General features: G+C 40.1%; 1 protein-coding gene across 10 annotated transcripts in view; it reads left to right on the top strand.

Moving 5' to 3' along the window:
- The window catches only part of ST3GAL5 (ST3 beta-galactoside alpha-2,3-sialyltransferase 5), a 106,601-nt gene extending 97,543 nt beyond the window's left edge, over positions 1-9,058 (top strand). For all 10 annotated transcript variants that reach the window (XM_048849173.2, XM_048849179.2, XM_048849172.2 and 7 more), the window contains exon 7: positions 1,398-9,058. In XM_048849173.2, coding sequence (XP_048705130.1) covers positions 1,398-1,661 — 264 coding nt within the window. In that variant the 3' untranslated portion in view covers positions 1,662-9,058. The remainder of the gene's footprint in view (positions 1-1,397) is intronic.
- The last annotated feature ends 4,939 nt before the right edge of the window (positions 9,059-13,997 follow it).

The following is a 13,997-nucleotide window of genomic DNA, read 5'->3' as shown; positions in this document are numbered from 1 at the left end:
TACCCCAGAGGGAACGAACAGAACAGGTTATCATCAAGTGATCCATCCCCTGTTGCCCATTCCCAGCTTCTGGCAAACAGAAGCTAGGGACACCATTCCTGCCTATCCTGGCTAATAGCCATTGATGGACCCTATCCTCCATGAATTTATCTAGTTCTTTTTTGAACCCTGTTATAGTCTTGGCCTTCACAACATCCTCTGGCAAAGAGTTCGACAGGTGGACTGTGCGTTGTGTGAAGAAATACCTCCTTTTTTTTTGTTTTAAACCTGCTGCCTATTAATTTCATTTGGTAACCCCTACTTCATAGACTCATAGAATATCAGGGTTGGAAGGGACCGCAGCTGTGGATTCATGCTTCATTCATTAACTTCTGTTTCCTTTCATTGTTGATGCAGACAGGACCTAGTACTGTTCAATATTTTCACTGATGACTTGGATAATGGGGTGAAGAATGTGCTTCTAAAATTTGTGGGTGACACCAAGATGGGAAGAGGTTACTACACTTCAGAGGACAGGATTAGAATTCAGAAAGACCTTGACAAATTGGAAAAGTGGTCTAAGATCAATAAGATGAGATTCAATAAGACAAGTGCAAATTACTACTCCTAGGATGCAAAAAAAAAATAAAAATCTAATGCACAACTACAAAATGGGGAATAACTGGGTAGGTGGTAGAACTGCATAAAAAGATCTGAGGATTATCGTACAGTAGTTCTCAAATTGAGTATGACTCAACAGTCTGCAAATGTGATGCAGTGCTAAAAAGGCTAATATCGTTCTGGGATGTCTTATATATGGATTGTAGTATGTCAGGTAATTGTCCCACTCTATTTAGCATTGGTGAGTACTCAACTCGAGTACTATGTTCAGTTCTGGTCACCGCACTGTAAGAAAGAGGTGGACAAATGGGTGAGAGTTCAGAATGGAGCAACAAAAATGATACAAAGTTTGGAAAATCTGATCTATGAGGAAAGGTTAAAAAGGGGAGGGGGGGCATATATAGTCTTGAGAAAAGAAGTCTTCAAACATGTTGTAAAGAGCTGTTTTAAAGAGGACCGTGATCTGTTGTTTTCCATGTCCATACAAAAAGTAGTTGACTTAAGCGGCAGCAAGGAAGATTTAGGTTAGATGTTAAAAAAAAATTTCTAACTATAAGGATAAATAAGTAGTGGAAGAGGCTTCCAAGGATGGTTTTGGTATCCCTGTCATTGGAGGTTTTTAAGAATAGGTTAGACAAACACAGCAGGGATGGTCTAGCTATACTTGGTCTTGCCTCAGTGCAGGGTGGTGGTCTACGTGACCTCTAGAGGTCTCTTCCACCCCTAGTTTCTAAGACTCTGTGAAAACTGATCAAGGAGAGAGATGTTGTATTGTAAATGTTTATTTTTCTTTTTAGAATGTTCCCACTATTGGGGTCACTGCAGTTGTTCTGGCCACACATTTATGTGATGAAGTGAGTTTAGCAGGATTTGGATATGACCTCCATCAACCCAACACACCTTTGCACTACTATGACAATCTCTGCATGGCTGCAATGGAAGGACAAACTATGCATAATGTGACAACTGAAACAAAATTCCTACAAAAACTGATCAAAGAAGGGATTGTGAAAGACCTCAGTGGAGGAATAGAGTGTGAATTCTGCAAAAAACCAAGCTAATGACTGGAACTGAGAGCACAGACTGGATTAGAGGTTCCTGCAGCCTTGCTAGCAATGACCCTTTCAGTGCTCTCATCCCACAAAGACTTGGAAGAATCTCTGTTCTTTGTATTTCTGTTGCTTTTTAATGTCAAGTTGAATTCGTTGTATTTTTTAATTTATTTTGAGTCCAGGTTTTTACCTTGCACACTTTTGTGGGTAATTATCAATACAGTTTTGAGTTTAGAGAGATTCATTTAAAATATGTCATGTTTTAAGCTGTCTGAAGGAAAACAGAAAATTTAAGGGTTTTATATGTGAAGGGCACTCACGAACCTAGGTGTGTTTTGCCTAATCTGGGGAGAGGAGAATTGTTCCCACTGAAGTGATGTTGCCTTTGTGGGTCCATTTGTCAGTAAATGAATCTTCTGTGCATACAAAGAAAAGAAAAGGTGTGTGTTTTCTAAGTGAATTTGCTTTGTTGCTTGCAGGTTCACTATTCTTTGTGGTAGATCATCCACTTGTGTAACCTTCAACAAATATTTAAACTAGTCCCTTTCTGTGCTGATACTTATTTTGGGGGTGGGGTGGGCAGGGAGCAGGAAAGGGCAAAACTGATGTGGCAGTGGAGCTGAACAGTAAGTTCATTCATGCCACATCTAGTCATGCCTGGTATTTAAATCATTGACGGATGTGAGTGCTTTAGGATTAGAATGCTGGCTAGTTAACCACTTGACACATTTGGATCTGACCATGTTATAACCAGATTTAGGCTACAGTAGATATCTACCTGAGCCTAAACTCTTCTCTTTCCCATTCCTGGCTCCCAAACACCTGGTCATAATATGGTTGGGTCACAAAGTTTAAACATCACTGTTACAGGAACAGCATCAACACGAATTCCAGTCCTTTTTGGGGAGGGAGGTAAAAAGTAGTGTTTGGGGGTACACCTGCCCTTTTGCTATTTTATAAAAATGTTTTTACTCCTTGCTGCTGTGTGAAAAACCCACAAAGGAAATGGAAACTTACTGTATAGTAGTCAGTGAAACTGACTACAAACAAATTGAAAGAATGGAAGTATTTGGTTTAATCTCCTTAGTGGTACAATAGGTATTAACTTGCAACAGTATTATGTAAAATAAAAATTCAGACTCAAATATAGTTTAAGTTGATAGTGGCCCTTTTATGGTGTGAATATGGTGTATGCTTCTTAATTGGGAGGGAAAGAGTGGAATTGTTTGCTTTGCAGACCACCAAATAAACTGGCAATTCTGTGTGCACAAATAACTTACGAAGAAGAAATTGCCTTCGAGGAAGTAGTATGATCTACTAGCACTGTACAATGTCTGCTAAGTGCAGATTGCTTTTAGAAATTTCTGTATAAATGTACTTTCTAATGATCGGAAATCAATGTAATTGAAAGAAAGCAGGACTGCATTTTTGTGAGCAAGTCTAAACTGTTTTGCAAATAACAGTTGTGGTTATTGGACTGCTTGCTTTTGAGTGCTGTCTGTTACTCAGAGCGAGTGAAAAATATTTTATTTGAACATGAAATCTTATCAGAAAGTTAATAGAAGTGAACAGGTGAAACATAATTATATGAATTACAGGAATCACTTTTGACTTTCCAGGTGATAAACCTTCCTATTAGTTCCTTATCATATGGTAAGATACACTAGGCATATTTTTAAAATTAGCATCAGGTTAAATTGCATCAAGAAAATAGGATGTGGGAATGGAATATAGTATTCATACTTGCCATGAAGAGTAGGTCTAATGGATGATCGTGTATGAACGCAGAAGTTGCACTGGCTATGGTTGTAGAGAGACAATAACACAATGCCAGTTTACAAAGTGTAACACAAGATAGTGGCTATGAGCCTCATCTTTCCTAAGCACCCACATATCCCCTAAAGTGAATGATTAGAAATCACACTCTGTGTGTTCAGGGCTCCATTTGTGCAACAGCAATAATATTAACCTAACTTCCTCCTTGTAACAAACTAATTTTTGTAACAGCAATAAATTTCTAGTCCATGTTTTGTATGCTTTTAAGTATAGATAAAACTGTTTACTTGAAAATTACTGATATGTAAAGAGTTTTTACAGATAGTGTTTTGTTTAATATAACAGGTTGATTATTATCCCCTTATAGTTAAGATGAAAGCAAGCTACCTTAACTCCATTCAATATTACTGAAATATGAAAGGGTTTGGGAAAGTTCAAAATGTGCATATGGACAGTAATACACTGAAGTCTTTCAAAGTGCTGTTACCCAAAAGTTTTGTTGTACATTAACTGTTAGTTCACCAGGACTTCACACTGTTATGACTTAAGAATTTGAAAATGTGAACTTAATAGAATGAAAGTATTATTAAAGCAATCAATAGTGTCCTTTGAGGTTTTCCATTTATCATCAGCTCTACAGATGCTTTAATGTGGGCTTAAACTGTAGTCCAGCCAACTTTGTCAGCTGTGATCAAACTTTTTTCTCTGTAGTAGTAAGTATTATGTAGAATACTCCTATGTGGACTTGACCATTCCTGAAACAGCAATGGAATTCAGGCTGTGAAAAGCAATAAACAGATGGAACCACTTTCTATTTATGTAGTTTCACAGGTCACAACATAGTCTGTCTTTTTCATTAAGAATTATATATAGCTAGGGAGTTCACTGATCCAGTTTAATAGTCGACATGAGATCGCAGGCAATCTAGAAAGAGGAGACCTTATGGAATAGTGCCTCATTTCTTTTCACTTACGCCTGATTAAGATTAATTTCATGAGAGTTATTCTTGGATCTCCCTGATGTACGTGAGAATTGGTCTCCTACTCAGAGCCAATGTGCTCTCCAGCTTCTTGAGGCTAATGTAGATGAGAATATATTTGTCTTCATTGGAGCACTGTCCTTAGTGTTCTAAATGTGTTTACATGTGTTTCACGTGTATTGAAATTTAAAGAATTTGTGAGTGAAGATAAAGTAAACTCACATTAGAATTTACCTTTTATAATAGCATTATAGGTGGGAGGAGGCACAGATGCATATTCAGAATCAGTGCAGTCTGTATGCTTTTTTCATTGTAACTGGATATGTCTTTACTTTGGTGTCTAGAACTTTGTTAATTTTTCAACTTTGAATGGTGGTGGGTTGTTACCTTGCAGCATCTGTCATCTGAAAAAGGCAAAACATGATATACATGATGATCTGTTCAATCTTAAAGTATTTAGACCCGTAATCTACTCTAAACTACTTTTTTAAAGAGGGCACTAGCTTGTCCATTTAAAAAAATATTTTATTAAAAAAATCTTTAATTCTAAGTTTAGTTCATATTTGGGGGGTTATTTAGCAGATAGCAAAAGAGACAAACCTAGGAGCAGCTCAATTATTTTGGCTTGCAAGAGGTTGCTCATTCCAATTTGCTTTCACAGGTTTTCACAATTTTGTGTATGCAGAGTATGGATCTCATTGCTGTGTGTATGTACAGGAATCCTGCATGTAACCTGATTGGCTTGCCTCCAGATGAAAGCAATGTCAGCTTGGGATTTTTGTATGGTAGTGCAATTTATGAGTAGTTTGTACAGTGCTATGAACATGTAAAATGCTAATGTATGTAAAATACAGGCAAATGGAGTAGTGTAAATACAGAGTGAGAATACTCTACAAAGCATTTAGTCTCCATGAAAGATCTGTAACCCAATGGTATTCAAATGGGATTGTGACCCACTCTTGAGGTACTTGGAGATGTATATAGACTGAATGTAGACCAACCTCATCTGCCAGTGGGTGCCGGGTGGTAACTTAGACTTTAGTGCGACAGCCTGCTCTTGAATAAGAGGTAACCAACTGACATAGAAAGGAGAGACCTGCACAGAAAAGAAGCATGAGGTGGCTTTTGTCACCAGGCCTTGTGTCTTTCAGCCAGGTGAGGCAGGGAGGTTGCTTGAAACCTATGCTTCTTTCAGAGGTGACAACAGAGACCACACAGAGGTGGTCGGTAGCATCCTTTCTCTTTCCCACCAGCAGCAGGGATTTTTGCATACACCTCTGGTTCCATAAGCAGTGGGATCTCTTCCTAAAGGCTGACTTTCCAGAACCTTACCCTTTTGCTCTCCTTTTACCAGAGAGTGACTCTCACTATCTTGGAGAGCATAAGCCTTGTTTTCTATGTAACTAAGGCTGTGCCTACGCAATGAAGTTTGATTGGCACAAGTAACATCTGTGAACAGCCGCCAGGGTTCGTATGTGCACACTTGGCTGTTGGCTGTGCATACGTACCGGGAGTGTGTTGATGTAAAGTTAGGAGCAACACAGGTAGCCCAGCATGCCTCATGCCACTGTCTGGCAAAATACCTTTTGTGATATTTTTGAGTGCTTTGTGGAATAGCCGTGATTTGTCTCAGGATTTCTTAAAGATAGGGGTCAAGTTCACACCATACCACTTTCTTCATCCCATAATACTTTCCACATCTCATAATTTTTGCATTTTTTTTTGAAAACTCCCTCAGTTCCATGCAGTGCTTTGCCATCATTTCTCTGACAGAAGCTTGGACCCTCTTGAGCTCAACAGAATTCTCACGTGCTGACTGAATGCTGATGTGTATATAGTGGTGGTGGGGGAATGCCAGGTTGCTGCTGACATTGATGGAGCAGCACCACACGTAGCCAGACAAGCCAAAGAAGGGAAATTGAGCACTCAGAGAAAGGAAAAGCGAATGCTGACTCTACCTTTGTTTGATTACCTCTGGCTGAGCACAGGACTGTTCTGATGTGGGTTGTGTAACTGGATTGCCATACAACCCTTTTTAGAACTTGTTCCCTAACCTGTTATTTTCTAACACTGTACCGCTAAAGCAAAGAAGAGTCAATACCTTGGTCTTAACTTGCAGGTGGGCCAGGTGCCATTTTTAAATGGGAAACAAAGGTGGCTTCGTGGTGGGGAGGGAGGTGAGGTTTGAGGGAGAGGAAAAGCAAAAAACACATTTCAAGGAATAATGCATGTATGCACTTACCGAAGCTCCCTCACCCTTCACGAGCAGCCTCATCTCTGCTTTTTTAGAAGGGGAGCAATTTTAGCCTATTTCTTTACTGCATTATGTTCCAGATAGAGGATCAAATTCAGCCCTGTTCTAATTTCCTGGACTGTAATGGAGATAAACCCGTGGTATAACAGGTCTGTAGCGTTGATGCATTGTTCCAAAGCCCAGGGCTGTTATGTTTCTTGCAGGCATGCTCAAAAGACATAGGACTGGAAGAGCGCTGCAAGGGTCATCAAGTCCATTGCCCTGCTACCACAGGTAACCCCATTTTATAATTGTGTTCCAGACTTCCACTCCTGATGGCTAAAAACCTAATTTCCAGCCTAAATTTAATAATTGTTACTTTATATCCATTGTGCCAACATTGCCCTTTAGCTTAAATAGCTTTTCTCCCTTGCTGCTGTTTACCTCCGATCTATTTACAGAGCGTACTCATATCCCCTGTTAGCCTATGTTTTTTGCTAGTCTGAACAAGCCAAGTTTTTAGTCTCCACTGATAGATATATTCTCCTTTATCTTGATCTTCCTAGTAGCACTTTCTTTACCTGTTCTGGTGTGAATTCATCATTCTTCAATGTGGGTGACCAGCATTGTAAATAGTATTCCAGATGAGGTCTTACCAGTGCTTTGTACAATGTCAAAGGGGAGAAAATCAAGTGGTCAAGAAAACAAACTTGAAGAAACTCTGGAGAGTTCACACTCTGTGTAACTGGGAAGACCATGGTTTTTCTCGCAGCTGAGACCCAGTCTGAGTGGAGGATGTGCTTCACAACTGCAGGATTTATTGGGAATCAAAAGTGAGTTCAAAGTACCACCTACTACCTGCACTGAATACTGCTGTTAAGAATTTTGTAATGTGGGCAGGGCTAATACCAATATCTCCATATAATGTAACTTGTCATTGTTATTTAAGTAGGGCTGGGGGCAAGAGAGGAAGTGGGCTACAGATCGGCATTGCAAAAACGGAATCAACAAATTCTTTCCTCACTTGCATAAAAGGCATGTGGCTATTACCTGCTGCTTTGGCCACTGTGCCCTGAAAAGTTCTATGAATGAACTGTTTGTACTTGTGCATTGCACTAGGAGACTCAAAGTGGAGAAAATGCAGTGCCAAGACTATGACATTGTTTGGATTCATAGAGTTTAAGACCAGAAGGGACTATTTTGTAATCTTGTCTGATCTTCTGCGTGTTATAGGCCATTAAATTTCAACCAGTCACCCCTGTAACTGAACGCAGTTACTTGTTTGACTAAAGGATATCTTCAGAAAGGCATCCAGTCTTGATGTGCAGACATCGAGATGGAGAATCTACCACTTTCCTTGGCAATTTTGTTCCAATTGCTAATCACGGTAGTTTAGAAATTTGTGCTTAATTTCTTATTTGAATATGTCTGGCTTCAGCGTCCAGCCATTGGTTCTTGTTATGCCTTTTGTCTGGTAGATTAAAGAGCACTTCAGCACCTGGTATTTTCTCTGTGTGAAGGTACCTATATACTGTAATCAAGTCACCTCTGTCTTTTTGATCAACTAAAGAGATTGAGCTTTTTAAGTCTGTCACTGTAAAACATTTTCTCCAGCCCTTGAATAATTTTTGTGGCTCTTTTCTGCACCCTTTCCAATTTTTCAGTATTCTTTTTAAAACAACACCAGAACTTCATGCAGTATTCAAGGATTGGTCTCACTGATAGCATATAAAATCCCCTCCTTATTCCTGCTCGCTACTTCCCTGTTTATACATTGTTTATGCTACAGCATTGCACTGGGAACTCATGTCCAGTTGCTTCTCCATTGTGACCCCCTATATCCTTTTCAGAGTCATGGCTTTCAAGGCTGCAGTTCCCTGTTCTGTAGATAGGTCCTGCATTCCTTGTTCCTAGACGTTTCATTTGCATTTGGCTGAATCAAAACCAACTTTCTTTGAATGGACCAAGCTTACTATGCGATCAAGATTGCTATGCATGACTGCCCTGCCCTCATCATTTACCATTCCAGAAAACTTGGTCATCCCCAAATACTATCAGCGGTGATTTTATATTTACTTCCAGATCATTGATGAAAATGTTTAATAGTGTCAAGCCTAGTATCAATGCATTCAGAACTCCATTAGAAACGTCCTCCTTCAGTGAAGATTCCTCGTTGACAACTACTTTTTGAGATCTATCAGTGAGCCAGCTCTTAATCCATTTAACATGTGCTTTGTAGTTATTGTTTAGTGCCACTTTTTAAATCTGAATGTGGCATGGTACAAAGTCAAAGGCCTGACATAAATCGAAGTATGTTATCTCTGTGCAGGTACCTTAATCAAATTTGTAATCTCATCAGAGTAAAACCAGGTTTGTTTGACAAGGTCTGTTTTCAATAAAATGTTGAATTGACATTAACTGTATTTCTATGCTTTAATTATTTTATCAGTTGAAGCACGTGTATGTGGGTGTGTAGTCTTATATTACTGGTTGGGACTGTCTTTTGTTTGCTCATATTGAATGTTATCAGACCATGTGAAGGCCAAAAAAGTATAACAAGGTCCATCAATGGCTATTAGCCAAGATGGTCAGGGCTTCAAGCCCATGCTCTGGGTATGCCTAAACTTCTGACTGCCAGAAACTGGGACTGAACAAGAAGGGATGGACCACTTGAAAATTGGCCTGTTCTGCCCATTCCGTCTGAAGCATCAGGCACTGGCCACTGTTGGAAGACAGCATATTGAGCTAGATGAACCATTAGTCTGTCCCAGTATGGCCATTCTTATATTCTTTAAATCATTGGTCCCTAGGCAATCAACATCTTCATGTGCAGTGACCAATTCATAAGGTCCAAAATAGTTACATCATCTTGGTTGCAATACCATTTGTGTTAGAAAATTATCTATAATTTTTTAGAAACTTTAATGAACGTGTCCACCATATATGCATATCTCCTCTTTCACTACTATTTCTCCAACACTTATTCCCATTCAATCCATCCATCCATACTAAATATGAGGTGCCACAGAAACAGTATCTTAAAGAAATTTTCTTTTATTGTAGTAGAGATTGAGGTTTCTGGTCCTCTTTTTCCAGATCAAAGTCTATTCCTCTGTAGTAATTTGTCTATCCAAATTCCTTTACACCTGTCACATATGTGTACCACTTTATTAGAAAAGTATCTGCAAAGATTGTTTCCTAATTGACAAGAAGCCATCACTTCGATAAAAGTTAGCTTTCTGAATAAAAAAACTTTCCTAGAAAAGTTGAGAAACCTAGTGCCTAACTTGAAGGTACTGGTACCATGGGAAAGTGGGCCCACTGAAATTAGTTTTGATTTTTAAAATAAGTTAGAAAAGTTTCTTTGGTGAACAGTTGGCCAGCCATATGTATTCCGTGGCTATCCCAGTCTTTAAAAACTCTCTGATTTGTGACTTGGGTATTATTTGTAATGGGTGTCATTGATGAAGGAAAAGAACTAAAGAGCTGCTTTCCCCTGTCCTCCCCCCCAAGTAGTTCTATCCTGTAGCCTTTGCTAAGTGATGTGTGTAAATTTCCAGAGGGCATGTTTTTTAGTAGTCCATGGTAACCTAGTAATTGTGACGATTTGGGGCCCTTTTGGGTGTCACCTGATGTGCTGAGATACCATCGAGTCGGCCTGTTATGCCAGACTGGCTCCTTTTTACCTGGCCTTGCTGGGTTAGGCTCACAAGCCTCTTCCAGTCAAGCACACAGGCAGGGCCACACCCAGCTGCACAGAGAGACAGAGATCCACTCAGGAAAGATTCAGCCTTAAGGGCTTGCCCCAACACTCTGGTGCCCACTCCCTCTAGAGGGGTACAAACCCAAAGGTTTTATGAAATTCGCCCCCTCCCTCAACATGGAGGGAGATATGCACAACTTCTCTTACCGTCCACTTAGAAATTACAGAAACTGGGTTTAATTAATAAACAAAACAAATGGTATTAACTACAAAAGGTTAATTTTAGGTGAATATAAGAGATTCTTGCATCCAGGTCTTTTTCAGTGTCTCTTAGGGTGGGGAGGCTGAAGAGCACCTTGATGATGTCACTCCCCTGCCTTATATAGCTCTTGTGTAAGGCGGGAATGCTTTGTCTCCTCATGGAAAACCACTAGCATTCCAAAAGGGGATGAGGGGTATCCAGGACCAGGTGACTCAGACCCCGGTCTTTGCATGGCTGTGGCAGCCATTGCTCCAGTACCAGGTGACTCAGACCCCGGTCTTTGCATGGCTGTGGCAGCCATTGCTCGTAGGCTGTCTCCAGCAGTCTCAGGAAGACTAAGCTCTTTCACAGTCCATTGTCTCTGCTAATGGCCCATTAGTCCTGTCTGGCTTTTCCATTGTTGTACCTGAAGGGCTGGCTGGGGTTGACACCCAAAGTAACACATTTGAAATACAGACACATAGTTATTTTTCCTAACTTCAGATACAGAAATGATACAGGCATACAAACTGGATAATCACATTGAGTAAATCATAACCTTTCCGAAGATACTTTTACAAGACTCATTTTGCATAAAGTACATCTCAGTTATGTCATATTGATGTCATAAGCATATTTTCATAAAGAATATGGAGTGAAATGTCACAGTAATATTTACATTGCAACAGTTTTCTTGTTCAATAATGACTCAGTATATGGCGAGATTAGAGCACCCCCACTCTGCCGGCCGGCTTGCTAGTACCATATAGTATTTGGAAAAGCTGGACTACCCAGGTTTAATGCACTCTTATTCCATATAAATTTCAACAACATTCTCTGTATTCCTGCTAGAGTTTTATGTGGGATAATTAGAGGAATATTTTAAAACAAAAAAAAATGTCCTTGGTAAAATGTTAATTTGATTGTGGCTGTTCTTCCGTACCAAGAAATTGCATACTTCCCTCAGCACTCCGAATCTTGTTTTGTTTGCTGAAGTAGTGGTTTAATATTTAAATCATACAACTTTTCTAGGTTGTTTTGAGACCTGAATTGGCTGCCCATTAGTAACTAAATGTTTTCTATAAGTATGACTTCTCAGAGTCTGGTAAATGTATAGCTACCATTTTAGTTTTGGCATAATTTATTTTAAAACCAGATGCTTTTGTGAAATAATGGATTTCTTTAGATACTAATTTCAGGGAAATATTCAGATTAGCTAAAAATATTACATAATGTACACATATAAAGCTATTTTTAATGTATTACTGCAACTTTTATTCCTGTGATGCTGTGCTGTGAAGATCATATCCACAGTTCCATGACTTGTTCAGAAACCACTCTGTGACTCCAGTAAAATTTCTTCTGACAGGGATAGAAGGTGGGTTGCAAGGATCCGCACCAGAACTTTGCCTGCAATGGCTAGGAGGGAGATACCACGATAATTTCCACAATCCACTTTATCCCCTTTCTTGGGTGACAATCAGGGCATCCCTCAATTCACTGGGTATCTCCTCCTTTATCCAGCTTTTAAAGATAAGCAGGTAAAGCTGCTGAATTAGCTCTGGTCCACTGTCTTTAAAGATTTCAGTGGGGATCCCATCTAGACCTGCTGCCTTGTTGTTCTTCATCTGCTTGGTGGCATTGTGTACCTCATACAAATTGGAGGGTCTCCGAGCTTGTCCCTAAATTGTTGTTGAGGGATTTGCTCAAGGACTTCATCTGCAACCACAGAATTATGGTTAAGGAGACCTTCAAAATGTTCTTTCCAGCAAGAATTGATAGCTTTGTTGTCCTTCAGAAGTGTAGTTCCGTCCTTAGAGTGAAGAGGATTCATACCATGACAAATTGGCCCATAAATAGCCTTGGTGGCACTAAAGAAACCACATGTATTGTGGATGTCCATGAGATGTTGGAGTTCTTGCACTTTCTCAGTCCACCATTTGTTCTTGAGTTCTCTGGTTTTACGTTGGACTTCTGCCCTCACCTTGGCATGGGCTTCTCTCTTTATATTACAATTTATGTTGTTCTGCCAAGCACGGAATGACATTCTCTTCTCACTGGTGAGTTGCTCCATTTCAGCATCATTCTTGTCAAATCAGTCCTGATGTTTTCTGGTTTGGTAGCCTATAGTTTCCTCACAGGCATTGACAATTACTGCTTTCAACTGGCTCCAGTGTTCCTCAATTTCTTCCAGAAACTCTGATGGGAGCTTTTCTTCTAAGACTGCTTGCCTCATTCCATTGCAGGGAAGATTTCGGCATGTGTCTTGCACAATACACTCTCCACCACCACCAGTAACATTTTCTCAGAGTATCACTACAGATTCCACCCAGGGTGCGGATCCGCGGATATGATTTTTGCTGCTTGTCAAATACAAGCTAAGTGCCGGGAACAAAACTGTGACCTCTGTATGGTGTCTGTAGATCTGACAAAGGCCTTCGACACTGTTAGTCAAGAGGGTCTCTGGTGGATCTTGCACAAAGTTGGGTGCTTGCACAAATTCATCACCGTCATACCCTTATTCCCTGTCAGCAGGCTGGCTACAGTGCTGGGAAATGGTGCTTCATCTTTGTCACAAATGGCCATGAAGCTGTGCTGTATGCTTGCACCTACATCATGTGCCATTCTTTCTGGTGCTATGCTGCGAGATCCTTGAAGACTGTGACCAGAGTGTTTACAAGCAATGCAACATAGATGGCAGCATCTTCAATCTCCGTGCCTGTGTGTGTCACTAAAGTGATTGACTCTCTTGTCAGAGAGTTCCTCTTCACTGATTGTGCAATTGTAGCACATACTCTTGAAGACATGTGGCTCTAATCGACTGCTTTTCCAGATCTGCAAAGCAATTTGGGCTCTCTATCAGCCTCAGGGAAACTGAGGTGCTTTACAAGCCTGCTCCAGGAACAATGTATTCTGCCACCGAAATTGCAGTCAATGAGATGCTGCTTAATGCAGTAGAAAAAGTTTGCTATCCTGGCAGCACTTGATCTAATAATGCCATGATCAATGATGAAATCACACAGCACATTTCTAAAGCCAGTTCTGCTGGGCAACCAAGGTTAATATCAATCATGCAATTGTGTTAAGCACTCTTCTCTATGGTGTGAAACATGGACACTCTGTAATAGGAACTTGAAGCAACTTTCCTAGAGCATTTTCACATGCACTGTCTGCATCTCGTCTGTAACATCCAGTAGTCAGACACGATACCAAACATAAAGTCTTAGACCAGTGCTGCACGACTAAGATTGAATACTAATCATACAGGTGCAACTTCGCTGGGCTAGTCGTCTCGTATGTATGTTTGATACCCTACTCCCCAAGTGGGGGCAACGGAAATGATATAAGGACACTCTCAATACTCATCTAAAAGCTGGCCAAGTCAACCCGAACATATGGGAAATTGCTGCTGC

This window comes from Caretta caretta, chromosome 4 (assembly GCF_965140235.1).
Source record: "Caretta caretta isolate rCarCar2 chromosome 4, rCarCar1.hap1, whole genome shotgun sequence".
NCBI classification, from domain to species: Eukaryota; Metazoa; Chordata; order Testudines; family Cheloniidae; genus Caretta; species Caretta caretta.
The sequence above is the reverse complement of the archived record's forward strand: the minus strand, read 5'-3'. Positions and strand labels throughout refer to the sequence as shown.